The sequence below is a fragment of the Bison bison genome, unplaced genomic scaffold (assembly GCF_000754665.1).
Source record: "Bison bison bison isolate TAMUID 2011002044 unplaced genomic scaffold, Bison_UMD1.0 scf7180017862979, whole genome shotgun sequence".
Taxonomy (NCBI): Eukaryota; Metazoa; Chordata; class Mammalia; order Artiodactyla; family Bovidae; genus Bison; species Bison bison.
The window spans coordinates 1,153,614-1,170,503 of record NW_011493551.1 but is presented as its reverse complement, the minus strand read 5'-3'; the positions used below and the strand labels follow the sequence as shown (position 1 = coordinate 1,170,503).

The 16,890-nt window shown below is 46.3% G+C and overlaps 1 protein-coding gene across 2 annotated transcripts in view; it reads right to left on the bottom strand.

The window, feature by feature from the left end:
- Positions 1-5,036: 5,036 nt before the first annotated feature.
- Positions 5,037-16,890, bottom strand: part of DNTT (DNA nucleotidylexotransferase) — a 32,776-nt gene continuing 20,922 nt past the window's right edge. Inside the window, exons 9-11 of one of the 2 annotated variants that reach the window (XM_010833030.1) lie at positions 12,778-13,023; positions 7,288-7,371; positions 5,037-5,453 (exon numbers count right to left, since the gene is read on the bottom strand). In XM_010833030.1, coding sequence (XP_010831332.1) covers positions 5,367-5,453; positions 7,288-7,371; positions 12,778-13,023 — 417 coding nt within the window. In that variant the 3' untranslated portion in view covers positions 5,037-5,366. The remainder of the gene's footprint in view (positions 5,454-7,287; positions 7,372-12,777; positions 13,024-16,890) is intronic. The other variant, XM_010833031.1, reaches the window with a different exon arrangement.

Sequence of the window (16,890 nt, the reverse complement as noted above, 5' to 3'; positions counted from 1 at the left end):
ATTACACAAAAATAGATTCACATACTTGGTGCCTAAAAGGTGGAATGAAATCCACTCTCAAGAGCTCTCAGTGTCATCCTGAATTGAGGACCCGAAAACCTCCCCAAACCACGCACACTGTAGAAGCACTTTACCTGAAGGAATGATGGGTGAATTACCCAAACTTGAGGCAAAATCAGAATTCCTTTAAACCTAGGTTTAAGAAGATATGAATTCCCTGAAGTTGTATGCAAATTTTATATGAATAATCATTACTCATGGGATGAGATTCCATTAATCTCTTCAGATTCTCAAAGCAATCTGCAATACCCCTACCAACAGTTAAATATAAACAGTGATAATTACAGCTGAAGGTTAGTGACAAAGATATCAAATTCAACCTTTCTTAAGTGACTTGTTGCCACACTTTTAATACAAACTGATTTGAAATTAGTAATGGTTGTGCCTTTTTAGTTTTATAGAAAAAGGAAAACGGAGTGAAAAAAATTAAACTTTCCTATATAGATGCCTGTTTACATGAAAGTCATGGAGATTATTTGTTAAGAATACCTCATAAGAATTATAGACAAGAAGGCTGAGTGTGGGTTTTAGTGTACTTCACACTAGATGCGTCATGTTGGAAACTCCGTCAGCCTCCAAGGGGGATCCTGTCCATTATCATCTTCATCATTAATTTTGCAGCAAGAAGGTAGAGATGGTAAAAGTAACCTCACGTCATTCTGCTTCCTGCTCCTGGGTTAGGGAAGGCTAAACACATTTTTGGACTTGTTTCTTGTGAGAATGTTATACTCTACATACCTGCGACATGTAGGATGTAAAATGCATTGCAGTTCTGTTCAAAAGGCCATGAAGAGTCTTTTTCATTTCCAGCTGCAGTATAGGAGCTGGGTTTCTCTAAAGAATAGAATATTTTTGTCTTTGGATTTACAACACCAGTCCATGAGAGACTGATTTGGGTTCTTATATCATATGCCTGCTTTTCTGGGAAGTAGTCCTCAGGTTCCTGAACTACGCCCAGATTATATGAAAAAGACTAATCCCTATTACATTTATAGCACTTTTTAGTTTTCAAAGCACTTTTCATGCATTATTTTGTTTGATTTTTTTATACCAAATCCAGGAGGTAATGTAGTGTGGGTGTTACTCATGCCTGTTTTACAGATGAGAAAACTGAAACTCTACAAAGATAATTTTATTGGTCCTCAAGATTGTAAAGCAAATTGGTTTCAGAGATGATTTAACTTTGCAAAAAGAGTTAAGAATAATGAATTTAATTGATGATGGAGACAGGTTTCTGTACTGTTCTGGGTCCTTTGATATACACATTGCAAGGAAAGGTTTAAAACATGATAGTGTGAATTAATTGATAAAAAGTGCATTCAAAACAGATAAAATTGACTCCCACTATGGCTCCCATCTGTCCCTAAGAGATGAAGGTCAGGGAGTACCCGAAAGTCCTTGTAAAGTAGCCTTTGACTTCTAAGAAACTACCAAAGTCATGGGACAGAGCCCTTGCCCCTATCACCGTCAGGCTCGTGCGTAGAGAGTTTCAGCTGGTGTAGCTGGTCCCGGCCAGATCCAGACAGTCTCAGGTCTGGGAGTCCAAGAACCAGCACACTGGTCCTAATCTTTACTACCTCCTGTTCTGGCTTCAGGGGCTTGGTACTTACTGGTACAAACCACCGCATGTGAAGTCCTGGCAGTGTACAGATAGGTCACTTTCCAAGGGAAGTAACTTGCTCTTTGTTGTTGCTGCTGTTGTCATCTAGTGGCCTGGTCGTGTCCAACTCTGTCTCTTTTGCAACCTTGTGGACTGTAGCCCGCCAGCCTCCTCTGTCCATGGGATTTCCCAGGCAAGAATACTGGAGTGGGTTGCCATTTCCTTCTCCAGGGGATCTTCCCCACCCAGGGATTGAACCTGTGTCTCCCCGCTGAGCCACTAGGTGTCCTTCCAAGTCCAATGGATCACAGATGAAGCACTTTACAGTGTTAGCTCACTTATCCTCCAGCAGAGGCAAAGGGAGGAGCCATTACCATCTTGATTTCACAAAAGAGGAAATCGAGAATCAGAGAGGTTAGGTAACTTGTTCAAGGTCACACAGCTAGTAATTAGGAAGCCTGGCCTATGTGCATATTTTCTGCTGAATCAACAGAAACTCTGGCATTAACTGTGTGACGTTGGGCAGGCCAAGTCTTCTTTCCAGACCTTTGTTCGTCACCTGCACAGCAAGAAGGGTAGACTAGGATGTTTCCGAGTTCCTGCTCAATATTCTTGGGCTTCTGACTTGCGTTTTTATTGTAGTAATACTTGCTGTTGACGGTTCTTTTTTTCTGCCACCAGAGGGTGCTCTGCTCCCAAAGCAGGAGGCACTGGGGAAGGCTGAGTTCCAATTAATAGTTGACACCCTGATTGATAAAATTCTGATCAAAAACAAAAATTCCTGTGTAGCTTTAAGAATTTGTGGAATTCTTAACAAGCCTTTCCAACTAAGAAAATTAGCTCAAGAAACCCCTTAGAATTTTTTGCTGTTCTCACGGGGTAACTCCTCCCTCATGGACCTCCTGGGGCTTTTGTATGATGAGGACCTTGAGAGCCTCAGCACAGGGCAGTTGGTGTGTTAAAGCAAGCAGCCCACCTGCACGTTTCCCAGGCATCAGCTCCTCCTTCCTGTGCTCCTCTCTCCTCTCTCCCAGTTCTTGCCATGTCCCCATCCCACTGGTAATATTTATTACATGTTTTCCCTTACACTGATTTTCTTTTTTTACTTACGTGTACTCAAAAGGGAAGCTTTCTGCCACTACCATAAATGGAAAAGCATTACTTTTGTAACACATATGAAAATAAATAGCTTTCTAGAATATAAGTCCCATACTTATAATCAGAGAGGTTTTTAAGTTCTATCCATGTCCTATGTCTAGATGAATGAGTTACCTAGTAGGCACTCAATGAATATATAATAAATAGGTCATATAGATATTAATCTACATGCTACCTAAATGATCTCAAATATCATATGTGGGCAATACTGGGGCAGTGGAAGAGACTACAAGAAAACCTGGTAGATTTGGGGAGTTGAGGCTGATGAACATGACCTGCCATGTGATCAGACCATGAGCCCTTTCTCAGGGGGAGTGGCTGCGTCCACTCCCGACCCCACCCCCGTTTCCCCAGCTCACCTTTGCCAGAAACCCCAGGTGTATATACCCGAAGCCTGGTCCAGTGTACAACTGTGTTCAACCTGAACCATCAGGAGAGGCAAAAAGTCTTCATCTGCCACTTCACATCCTCTAGAATCACTCTCATCAAAAACAAGCAAATCAAAAAACAACAGAAAACCAAAAGAGAAAATAAATCTTGGCAAGGATGTGGAGAAACTAGAAACCTTGTATATCGCTGGTAGAAAGGCAAAATGGTGCAGCCACTACAGAAAAGAGTAAGTGGTTCCTCCGTAAAGTATAGATTTACCCTGTGATCCAGCAACTCCCCTTCTAGGTTTACATTTAAAAGCAAGTAGGGTCTTAAAGAGATACTGTATAGCAGTGTTCACAGAGCACGATTCACAATAGCCAAAAGGTGGAAAGAACCCAAATGCCCATCAACTGATGAGTGAATAAATAAAATGTGGCATATTAGATATACAATGGACTATTACTTGGCCTTCTAAAGGGATGATAGGCTTCCGTGGTAGCTCGGTCAGTAAAGAATCTGCCTTCTCTGTGCAGGAGATCCAGGTTCCATCCCTGGACCAGGAAGATCCCCTGGAGAAGGAAATGGCAACCCACCCCAGTATTCTTGCCTGGAAAAATCCTATGGAGAGAGGAGCCTGGGGGGGTTACAGTCAATGGGGTCACATAGAGTAGGACACGACTTAGTGACTAAACCACCACCAAAGGGATGATGGCTACACCTAGATGAACCTTGAAAACATTATGCTAAGCAAAATAAGCCAGAAACAAAACAGGTACTGCATGATTCACTTACATGAGGTACCCAGAAGAGGCAAATTCACACAGAAAGAAAGTAGAACTGAGGTTACCAGGGGCCCAGGGGAAGGGGAATTGGGGAGTTATTGTTTAATGAACACAGAGTTTCCGTTTAGGGTGGTGAGGCATTTCTGGAAACGAATGGTGACAACAGTTGCACAACTTGAAAAGCACTTGCCCGCTGGGGTTTGCTTGCTCCCGTGTCTCGGCTGGCATGGTGAGAAGGAGAGGGCTGGGTTACCCCAAGGGTCCCAGGGGCAGGAGGAGGATGAATCAGAGAAGCAGAAGCCTGCCTAGCTCAGCCAAACACCCAGCTCGTGTGCAGAGCTGTGCTGTGTTACGCAACTGAGTTTGGGGATAGTTTGCTTTGGGGGCAATACTAGCTGATACACACTCCACCCCCAGGCTCCAGCACCAGGAAGGGAAGGAGGCTCTTCGCCTGTGCCCAGGGCAGGGGATCATGCTTCTCTAGGGGGTCCCGAATCTCGCCATCCTCTCTTCTGAGGGAGCTAGAAGGAAGGGGCTGGGACCACGGGGAGGCTTCCCAGTCCTCTAGCAGGCTGGGGACACAGAAGCAGCTGGAACAGATGGCCTTTAGGGTCCTTTCCAGTCACAGAGTCAATGCCCTCCTAGAGGAGGCCGGCATTCCGAATGGGTCTGCAACCTTGCAGTTCCAAAGGCTGCCTCCCTTCCCATGGGTACCATAAGGTGAAGAGGGCAAGAGAGATCAGCTCCTTGGAAAGACTCAGAGATGGCCATTTGGGAGATTGTGCTTCCTTCTGTGTGAAAGCAGTGAGAATACATTCCACACGTGGCCTCCTGCCAGGACTCCTAGGGGCACAGCTGCTTTGAGAAGCAGGCTTTGACCTCAGCTGAGAGTCAGTCCCTCTCCTCCAGAAACCCCCCTTACAATCTCTGACCTTCTAATGAAACCTGTTCCTCCTCTCAAGGTAAACCTTACATCGTTATTCTTTCATTTTGTTACATTTTTGCTTAAGAATATTTTAAAATATGTGAGAGAATAAAAAGACTCAACCATCTTGTTTTTTCCTATTTTTATTGGAAGTATACAGTATTTCAGCTACACTGTGGGCAAAGTGGGCTTTGATGAACTTCCCTGGAAATGAGCCACCAATTACAACACTGTTTCTATGGAAAATGCATTGCGAGTTCTACACACCAGTCCTACAAATGGCTTGCCAGAGCATAACCCAGGTGGTGCCTGATCACGTTTCCAAAACTACTTATTTCTAGAAGCAATCTACATCTTGGTAAAATGTAAAGAATCCCAAACTTGACTAAGGTATCTTTCATTATAATATGAAGCATAATTTGTCTAACCTGAAAAAAAGAACAGAAAAAAAAAAGTTGACAGTTTTCTCCTAAGCATTTCTTTCCCATGGTTCAATGTAGTCCAGTCCCAGATGTGCAAAGATTTCTTCTTCACTTTCCGCTTTGAGAAATACCCTCTGAAAGCATAAGAAGACATATGTGCACTATGATATTTTTGTTAAGTATCTCCGAGCTGACATAGTAAAAACGTTACTTGTAAAATTGTCTTGTCAGAATGAATTACTGCCAAAACACAGTTCCCTGATTCTGAGGATAAAAATTCATTTTACCTGACTTCTGTAATTTTTATATTTTCACCCTCCAAAAACTTAATGAATTAAGGTAAAATTATGACAGCCTTATATATTCAACTAGAAGCATTTGATACTTTTCCTATTGGTCTGTAGTGTTCATTAGAACTACCTGAAGGAGCCTGTTAAAAGAATGTTGAAAACGGAGCTGTAACCCAGCCCAACGAAATCAGAAGATCCAGAGAGTTCTTGTTATTCATCTGTTTAAGGGGTCTGGGAAATTCTCACGTGCAGCCAGAATTACATGTAAGGAGGAAGGGCGATCATGGGATGCTTGGAGATGCCGGATTCTCCTCCTGGCCTTCCACCCTGCCCCACTCCCACCAGGCTCCCAACCCCACGGTCTGTTACATCGAGCAGCACTTCCCCTCCAGTCCTTCTTGTCTATAGCACAACGTTGGGCACATAGGAGGCACTCTCTTACTTTGAACTATTTGTTACGTGTCAGTTTGTAAGTTTCCTAGATCATGTTAGGTGAAGCTGCCTCCACTCATATGCTACATAACTGAGGCTTTCTTGCCAGCATCCACAGCCCTCTCTTAGGACAGCAGCACCTTGATTTCTCTTTGGAAAACCACACCTCCCTATTCTCAGTCTGTGAGGGTCACCTCCAAGGAGGGGCACATGACACAAGCCTGATCAATCAGAGCCATGGAAAGGGGTTCAAGGATGGCTACAAGGCCCAGGTCTGGCCTGTGAGCATTAGCTAGGGCTTGCTGGAACTATTAGGAAAGTTCTTTTCTGTTGGCATAGCTAAGCTAGAAGGATAGGATTCACGGGAAAACCTGCCTGAGAGTGACACCGACACTGAGGGAAAATTGCATGAGCACCTGGATACAGCCACACCTGAAGCCCATGTTACCCCAGATGCCACAGTACATAAGCCAATTTTTTTTTTTTTTTTTGCCACTGCCATTTTGTATTGGGTTTCTGATTTTTTGTGAAACGGGCTCTAACTAAATACACTTCATTTAGACTAAACTCCTAGAGGATAAAAACCATTACTTCTACTTATTTTGTATCTTCTTCCTACTTGGAGCTTCCTACAGTGTCCTTGATCACGTAAGTGCAGTTGAATATTTATAATAACTCTTCCTAATTCATGCAGCAATCATTTTGCTGAAGCAGCATTTGGATCATGACCACTGTAGGAACAGCACACCAAGCGAGCCTCTATGGTGTGTGAGTCCAGCTGACCGCTCATCTCCCTCTCAGGACAGCTCTGTTGCTCTCCTTCTTGCAGCTGACTCTCATTAATGACCCATGTGGTCACTCAGAATTCTACTTCCCACTGCATTTGAGGGATACTTGAGTGACATTTGTGATTTGGGAGGATCTTTGGTTTTCTTTGGAGTTACACAATGCAAACACCAAGGATATACCAAGCTCAATTCAAATTCATTGATGGCCTGGTTCTGGAGACCCAACTAGCTCAGCATCATTGAGCTCAAAACCTCCAAGGTGCATTGTGGGCCCTGTGGGGGTTGTGTTCCTGTCAGGATCTTTCCAGCTGCCCTCACCTGTGATCTGTGGAAACGGGACACCTGGGGCAAAGGAAGCTGAACCTGGAAACTAGAATCAGTTCAGGAAAAGTGCTCAGGGAGCCAGACTTGGGGATGAGGATTAAAGTGGCCCATCTCAGGGAGACAGCGCTCCCTACCTTGGTCTTGTCATATAAAGCGTGGTTATCCAGCATCATCTTCCGCTCGTGTGTGGCATAGCGCCGGATGTCTCTCTCAAACTGCTGGATAAGAAAGAGATCATTAAAATAAATCACTATCAAGTCTAGAATGTCTTCAGTATTATCTGTTTAAAGATATTTAAATCCCTATAATGAAACATCTTAGGGCTTCTCTGGTGGCTCAGTGGTAAAGAATCTACCTGCCAATGCTGGAAATGTGGGTTTGATCCCTAGGTTGGAAAGATCCCCTGGAGAAGGAAATGGCAACCCACTCCAGTATTCTTGCCTGGAAAACCCCATGGAGACAGGAGCCTGGCAGGCCACAGTCCATGGGGTCGTAAAAGAGTCGGACACAACTTAACAACTAAACAACAACAACAATGAAATATCTATCTCCACTAAACACTCTCCAAGTGAATTTCCGCCCCACCAGGGCAACATTCCACCATGACAAAGCTCCATGCTCACACGTAAGCATTGGATTGTAAGCTCCATGAAAACAGGAACCTGATTTGTTCTGTTCACAACCATATTCCTTCCTAATGATGCCTGGCACACAGATGGTGTACAGTAAATGTTGCTCAGTGAATAAACAGGTATTATGAGGATTGTGTCCAGAATAATTCCTGATCCAGAGTAAACACTACATAAATAATAGTTTGGTGTTGTTTTCTATTTGGAATACAACTACTGTAAAAGAGGATGAGGGGTCAGGAGACCAGGTTCCAGCCTGGATTTTGTCCCTATCTGGCTCTGTATCTTTCGGCAAGTCACCCAACCTCTCTGAATCTTGGTTGGTCAAATAGGAGGGTGGAGGAAGTGTGTGAGTAAGGTCCTCTGGCTGTAACATCCTCTCATGTGAACTTCTATAAAACTGATGGTCTGGGCCAGCTGCTTCAGAGTAGCATCTCCTATGATCAGCATGGGCTCTGAGGCTCCAGGGAGAAAAACTTGAAGCCTTAGATGGATGACAGGAAAACCTTGGGAAAAGAACGACAATGAATGGAGTTGTTGAGATTAATTTTCCTGAGAGAAGCATAGATCTAGAAATGTCCTTTACATGTAGGATTAGGGAGCAAACTTGGAATCATTGAACATGAACTTGGGCAAACTTTGGGAGATGGTGAGGGACATGGAGGATGGCATGCTACAATCCATTGGGTCGCAAAGAATCAGACACAACTGGGCAACTGAACAACAACACCATGGAATAATTGCACTAAAGTGAAAGAGGAGAGTGAAAAATTTGGCTTAAAACTCAACGTGCAGAAAACTAAGATCATGGCATCTGGTCCCTTTCACTTCATGGCAAATAGATGGGGAAATAGTGGAAACAGTGACAGACTTTATTTTTTGGACTCCAAAATCACTGCAGATGGTGACTGTAGCCATGAAATTAAAAGATGCTTACTCCTTGGAAACAAAGTTATTACCAACCTAGACAGCATATTAAAAAGCAGAGACATTACTTTGCCAACAAAGGTCCATCTAGTCAAGGCTATGGTTTTTCCAGTGGTCATGTATGGATGTGAGAGTTGGACTATAAAGAGAGCTGAGCACCCAAGAATTGATGCTTTTAAACTGTGGCGTTGGAGAAGAATCTTGAGAGTCCCTTGGACAGCAAGGAGATCCAACCAGTCCATCCTAAAGGAAATCAGTCCTGAATGTTCATTGGAAGGACTGATGATGAAGCTGAAGCTCCAATACTTTGTTTACCTGATGCGAAGAACTGACTCATTTGAAAAGACCATGATGCTGGGAAAGACTGAGGGTAGGAGGAGAAGGGGACGTCAGAGGATGAGATGGTTTGATGGCATCACCGACTCGATGGACATGGATTTGAGTTAATTCCAGGAGTTGGTGATGGACAGGGAGGCCTGGCGTGCTGCAGTCATCGGGGTCTCAAAGAGTCAGACAGACCGAGTGACTGAACTGAACTGAACTGAAGTGGTGAGTATGGGAAAGCTGGCGAAGACTGGGACCTGCCCTTCCTGACTTGGATGTGTGAAGACAGACTCTCCAACCCAAAGTCCTTTATAAGGCAGTGGGGTCGGGGGTGGAGCTAAGGCTGTGGAAGAGTGAGGGTGAAGCAGATTCTGGGTGTAGTAGCTGCTGGTCTGTGAAAGTATGGGGGTGCTGCTTAGCACATGGCCTCCACAGCCCAGGGCTTCAAGTTCCCCCAGCACTTAGGGCAATGGCTGCTCACGCTGGGCATGGGGAGGCTGGAGAGTATTGGGTAACTGGAGCAGTGAAAGGCTGCCCCGGGATCCTCAGTTCTGTGTGCTGAGAGATCTATTCCTGGACTCCTCTGCCAAACCCCCTGAAGCATTTTTGTTTGGATTGTTAGGAATTATCATGATGTCTTCCATTTGGAGAGTAATAATATTGATTAAATCAACACTTATTGAGCACCTACTGTGTAGCAGGTGTGTTCTGGGTGCTTGGAATATAACAGTGAAGAAAACAATGATGTCTGCCCTGGTGGGGCTTGGATTCAAGCAGGGGACACAGATAAGACGCGGTAACAGCATAAGTAAAGTACATGATGGACATGAGTTTGAGCAAGCTCTGGGAGTTGGTGATGGAAAGGGAAGCCTGGTATGCTGCAGTTCATGGAGTCATAGAGTCGGCCATGACTGAGTGACTGAACTGACCAAAAGTACATGATGTGTTAACAGGTAATGCTGGGTACAAGGCAGGCCTCATGAAGGAGACAGGATCTGAGGAGAGACTTGCCCAAGGTGAAGGAGTTAGCCAGGTGGACTCAGGAAGGACACTCCATGCAGAGGGAACAGCTAGAACATAGGCCTTAGGGAGGGGTGAGCCTGGCCTGGGTAGGGAGAGCAGTGGGAGGAGTCCAGAGAGATGAGTGGGTGAGAAGAGCACGCAGGGCCTTGTGACCACTGGAAGGCTTTTACTGTGAGTTGAATGGGGAACCCCTGCCAGGTTTTGAGCAGGGGAGTGATGGTCTGACTTATGATGACAGGATCACTCAGGGGGCAAGCGACCAGTTCAAATGGCCACAGCTATAATCCAGGCGATGATATCCTAGTTAATGTTTACAGAGTGCTTACCCTGTGCTGGGCTCAGCGCTGATTTCTTGCTTTATATTAATTTCTGATTTGCTCTATTATCACTAGTACTTAACAACTTCTAAAAGAGTCTAACATTATCTCTAAAAGAACAGTACTACATATACAATTAGCCTCAGAATTGTGTTAAGATGAAGGCACTGTCTCATTCAGTTCTCATGACAATCTCATGAGGTTGGTACTGTTATTAGCTCCATTTTTCAAATGAAGAAAGGAAGCCCAGAGAGCCTCAGCAATTTACCCAAGGCCACACAGCCAAAGATAGAGCTAGGATTCAGACTCCTGAATCCCAGACTCTTTACCCTGGATGTTTCTGCCTTCTGCTTTACAAGCTCTTTGGTTTCTCTCAACAACCTGTGAAATAGGAAGGGTAAGGGAGTTGTCTTTTGTTTCAGATAAAGAAGGGCAGTGCCACTAAGCCTGGCTGTATCATTCTCCGGTCACAACAGACTTCAGAGATTCGCCTACTGCTGCTGCATGCAGCTGTGCAAGTTGTGCCGCAAAACTCGAGAGGGCGCGATTCACACGTGTAGCCTTTGTAAATATGCAGGTTTCTTCTGACAATTTTCTGGGAAATGGCAATTAGGTGTTTTAAGGAGGAGTTGCTTTTTAAAGTTGGTGAAAGGGAGCCATCTGGGCTAGTAAAGAAGCTGGGTTAGCCTGGGCACCTGGGCACCATCGTTCATGTGTTTCCAAAGCAGAGTGTGCCTCCTCTCAGCATCTGACGCAAACACGGACAATACTCTTGAAGGAACCTCAGCCAATAAAGCCATGCTGGCAAACAGTTCGAGTTTGAAGAAATAAGATTCAGAGGAAAACAGAAGCTTCTTTTTAAAAAAAAACAAGCAACAAACTAATGAACTCTGGACCCAGTCCAGAAATTGTACCATACTTGGATGGCTCTAGAAAAATCTCAGCTTAATGTATCCCTCCGGATATATTCAGCTCTGGAAATCTTTAGTGCACAAAGGTATGAAGGAAGCTTTGTCAGCTTAGTAGACGAGACAACCTGGTAAATTAATGAACCCAAACTGGGGTGAGATTAACAGATTAATTGGCTTGAGGACATTTCCCAGGCTCTGAAATCTTTGGGTAAAAAGGCGAAATTAAATTTCCCAAGCTGCATATATGATGTATGTATTGTTTCATCAGGTTTCCTACTTTTTATGAATGAAAGATGCCAGCCAACATTTTTGATTAGGGTAAGAAGTTCTAGCCGAGATTGTGCGCTGAAATAATTCCAGCCCAAGGCAAACACACTTGACATTTAATTCAAGGTTGCTGCTGCTGCTGCTGCTGCTAAGTCGCTTCAGTCGTGTCTGACTCTGTGCGACCCCTTAGACGGCAGCCCACCAGGCTCTGCTGTCCCTGGGATTCTCCAGGCAAGAACACTGGAGTGGGTTGCCATTGCCTTCTCCATTGTGTGAAAGTGAAAAGTGAAAGTGAAGTCGCTTAGTCGTGTCCGACTCCTAGCGACCCCATGGACTGCAGCCTACCAGGCTCCTCCATCCATGGGATTTTCTAGGCAAGAGTACTGGAGTGGCTTGCCATTGCCTTCTCCGAATTCAAGATTAAGGACAATGAATTTCTAAGTCGTTTATCCTACAAAATCCTCTAATGGCGTTGTGCCACTCAAAGCAACAGCTAGCTACATGGGAAAACAGAGTGGGGTGTTGGTAGGAGGGTAGAGTACAAGCTAATGGCACAGAACACGGGTACCATGTCTGTGAATATCACACGATGGGAGCTGGGGACTGCCGCTTGGCCAGCACTGGTCCCAAGGGGCTTTGCCAGCTTCATCTCACTGGATCCCTGCAACCCAGGGGGGTAGCGCTATCTTTGCCCTAACTTTCCAGATGGAAAACTGAGTCTTAAAGGCTATGGGGAACCTGACGAAGATCACCTAGCTGGTCAGAGGCAGAGCAAGGGCTTGTGACCAGGTCTGGCATGAGCCAAACCTGTGCCCTTAGCCACCAGGCTGCTTTCTCTGCTTCAGTGGTTCTCATACCTGCAGGGTTCTTTCAAACACAAATTGCTAGGCTCCACCCCCAGAGTTCCTGATTCAGTAGGTCTGGGATGGGGTGGAGTGTTCACATGTCTAACCTGGTAAGCAGGTAAGGCTGATGCTGCTGGTCAGGGTATTACATTTTGAAAATACCTATTCTAAAGGCATCTGTCTCAGTTGACCGTGCGCAAGTGGAATGCCCTGATTCAGAGATTTCTGGGCACTTTCTTCTCTCCTGCCCACCATCTCCTCCTTCCCTGTCCATCCTCTTGCCACCACCACCCCCGCCATTGTCTCTCCCCTGGCCCCAGGTAGACCTAGTCTACCTCTTATGAAAGCTAAGGCCATCCCAGGGATGAAGGCTGCACTTACCCGGGAGCCAGTCCAGCCTAGCAGGGCAAAGGCACGGTTTTCGTAGGGGCACATAACCAGGTCCACACGGATGGCCTTCCAGGTCTTTCCTTCCTGCTGGTTGGACTTGCTACTGTCTACTCTCTGATGGTGCAATTTTAAAATCAGAAAGCATTTTTGAAAATGATCTAAAGTATCCACCTGCCTGCTTGGCAACTTGAACTTTTCAAATGTTGACTCCACAAGGTCATAATATAAAAGTAATCCCTGAAAATAAACAAAAAGATGTCAGGAAGAGTCCCTGATGAAGAGTCCCTGAGACAGAGGGTCAGAGACTTTATATTGGGCTCTTAACAAATGCTTTTAAAGAAAGCTTTGCACATTTGAGAATATGGGTACATCTGTCCTTGCATTGTGAGCCCACTTGGTGACTCTAGCAGGGGAAGGCAAGGAGTGGGTGCATTACCCTCCTTCTACAGCAGAGGAATTTAACGATTAGAGGGGCCACGCCAAGGCCACTTCATGGCAAAGCTGCCAGAAGATCCACTCCCTGAACATCTGATCGCAGACAGTGCTCAGAAACTTGCCTCACTCCCTTAAGTACAAACCAACCTTGAACAAAAAGCCGAGACCTTATATGCAGTTGTTTTGACTTAGTGTCCCTCCATATTATCCTAGTCGACCACAGTAGGTCGACTTGGGCCCAGAGGATTGTGGCTGGAGGCTCAGCCTGCTTTGGGGATTGATGACTCACTCTTTCTAGCAAGCACTTTGGGATTGTTACTCTGCCTCCCTTGGAGACAGGGACAAAATTAGTGGTACATCACCAAACGCTGCCTAGTCAGAAGGTCACACCCAGCGATCTGCCATCCTCCAATTTATCTGCTCCGTGGGAATTTCTCACCACACAGGGCAGATGTGGGGTAGGGAGAAGCAGAAATACGCAATTAACTGCTAAATCTGAGTTGCAATTAAAAGAACAAATAGCCTTAAAACAATCTAATCACAGCCATTAGGATGTAGGATTTGTTCTTGGGTTCTTTAGGTCTGATGTTCTCAAATATTATCATCAGGAGCATTTGAAAGGTTTGTTTCAGCACAGTTTTGGAGGCCCTGTCCCCAGAGTGATTCATGGGCGGTGGGGGTGGGGGAACTTCCCAGGTGGTGCTCTTGGTAAAGAACACACCCACCAGTGCAGGACACACAAAGAAAGCAAGTTTGATCCCTGGGTCTGGAAGATCCCCTGGAAAGGGGCATGGCAACCCACTCCAGTATTCTTGCCTGGAGAATCCCCATGGACCAAGGAGCCTGGTGGGTTACAGTTCAGGGGGTTGCAGAGTCAGAGAGACTAAAGCGACTTAGCACACATGGGGGTGGGGTGGGGTGGGGTGGAGTCGGGGTGGTGCATTTCTGGTAAATTCCCAGGTGTTGCTGATGCTTCTGATCCAGGGACCACACTTGGAGCAGGCCTGGTTCCCTTTACTATTATTATTAGACACATTTCCATTTCTTCTGCAATCCACCCCCACCCCCAAGAGACATTGTTTCAACTGGACTCAACACTTGGAGGAGGGGGTACTTTTGTGGATCTCAGAAGAGGGAGCACTCTGCCCTCAGGGCCTATCCCAGAAAAGGTGAGAGGAAGAATCTACCCCATCTGCAGGGCGGAACACTAATGTCAGGAAGAGCCTCTGGTGCAGGAGGTAACTATTGCCCTAAACAGATCTGATAACCAGCTGGGGGAAGACACAATCCTGCTTTCTAATGAAATTTACTAAGATTAGTTAGTATAGCAGCCTTTCATGGCCATTTGAATTATGTAAATTTGAAAAGGAAGCTATTAAAATATCAACCAGTCTTACCTTGAAGCCAAATTTATAAAACAAGCTTTCCCCCTTAAAAAAAAATTCACAAAGCTGGCTTCCTAAAAGTCGTAAACTGTGTGTGCACTGTGGCCACACAATAGTCACACTTTGGCTGGTCATAGACAGAAGGGCCACCCACCAGGCATGAACCTGGACCACACTCAGTCAGCCCTCCCCTTTGGGTTGAATTGCTGGCAGCCAGTGGAGCTTTCTGGATGATGCCCTCCCGCCAGGATCCGTATCTCCAAACTCTTTTCCTCCCACAAGAAGTCTTTCAACTGGTGGAAGACTCAAACTCATACCCATCCTTGGCTGTTCATTAGTTCTTCAGGTGTTTTAAGACATTGGTTGTGTATATGTGTGTTGTGTGAGTATGTGCTCGAGTGTGCCTGTGAGACAGGCTGGGACCGGGACCCTTTGCTGTACAGCTTGCACCTGGACATACCTCTCCTTGAGCAACAAAATACAAAGAAACTATATAGGACTAAAAATAATTGCGTGCATGCACAGTTGGGCAAATTCTGGATCCAAAAGATACAAAGAGACCAAAAAAACCCAACTGCCACTTTTGAGGAGCCTGGAGCTAAAGAGCACAAGTAGGATACTGCTCAAGCCCGCTGCTCACACCACCACCTAAGAGGTGAGCAAGCCGCCTAAACCACCCCTTGAGCTCGACCTGGACACACCCCTACCCTCACACCACAGAAGGAACAAGCTCACGCCCCCCCCCCTCACTCAGGGAGTGAGCAAGTAAGGGAATTTGTTGTTTGTTCCTGATCCCCTGTGCTGCTGCAGGGCCCCCAGTAAAGCCTGGTCTAGATTTCTTGTTTGCTGCTGCTGCTGCTAAGTCGCTTCAGTCATGTCCGACTCTGTGCGACCCCATAGACGGCAGCCCACCAGGCTCCCCCGTCCCTGGGATTCTCCAGGCAAGAACACTGGAGTAGGCTGCCATTTCCTTCTCCAATGCAGGAAAGTGAAAAGTGAAAGTGAAGTCGCTCAGTCGTGTCCGACTCCTAGCCACCCCATGGACTGTGGCCCATCAGGGTCCTCCATCCATGGGATTTTCCAGGCAAGAGTACTGGAGTGGGGTGTCATTGCCTTCTCCAAGATTTCTTGTTTGGCCTTAATCAATTTCTATGTGTTGGGAAATGCCAAGAACCCTGGTCGGTAACACCTGCATGAGATAGAATCATTTTAATCTGGAAAGTACAGATTCTTGTAAGAAAGGCAGGGGTGGGAGGTACTGGGAACAGGGAGTGAGGCAGAGGTGGAAATTAACCACCATGATTCACAGCTGAGGCGCTGGGGGCAGCCGGGCCACAGTGGGGCAAGCAGGTAGTGCTGAGACACACACTGCCCCAGCCGGTTTCCTCCCTGAGGTCCTGTTTGTCAGAGAGCAAAGGGGAGCAGCTAGCTGCCTGTGCTCTCGCCTGGGTCCCCAGGCAAGGTCTGGCCCTCTGCAGAATTCAATATGAGACTATGCAGGAGAGATCACAACAGCCACAGTTTTGCTGTTCAGTTGTTCAGTCGTGTCTGCCTCTTTGCGACCCCATGGACTGCCGCACGCCAGGCTTCCCTGTCCTTCACCATCTCCTGAAGCTTGCTCAAACTCCGGCCACTGTTTAAGCCACTGTTTAATAGACATTTATCAGGCGCTGTGCCAAGGGCCTTATCTAATGCCCTCAGTTAATCCTCTGACTAATGACAGAAGCTTGCTATCCTGGTTTCACAGATAAGGAAAGAGAAACTTGGAAAGATTAAAAGCATAGTCCCAGGTCATATAGCCAGTCAGTGGCAGGGCTGTGCTTGGACAATCCCAAATCTAAACCCCAGCCATGCCTAATGCCCATCTCCTCCCTCACTTGCCCATCTCTTTGCTTGGTGACCAGCAGGATGGCTGCCTGGTGACTAAAGAAAGACCAATGAAAAGGAGGCTCCTTGTCCCCCGTCTCCCAACCCCACCGCATCTTGGGTCGGGACAGTCTCAGAGCATATGGTGGGGCCTCTATACCTAGGTCAAATCGGCCCACCCCTGCCGGCTGAGAAGCCAGGCAGCCCCCTCTCAGCCCAGGCCATGGCTGCCGGGGTGCATCAGAGTGATGTCTGTCCACCAAAGTTTCTCAGCTTTCCTGGTTGAGCGGAGCAGGGGGGGCCAGCCTCAGTGGAGCTGACACTTCCCCATTCAGCCTTTCCCTGGCTCAGCCTATGATGTTCATTTTCAGGGCTCTTGGCCACCTGGATCCACTCTCCCGACAGATGGTGGGGTGGG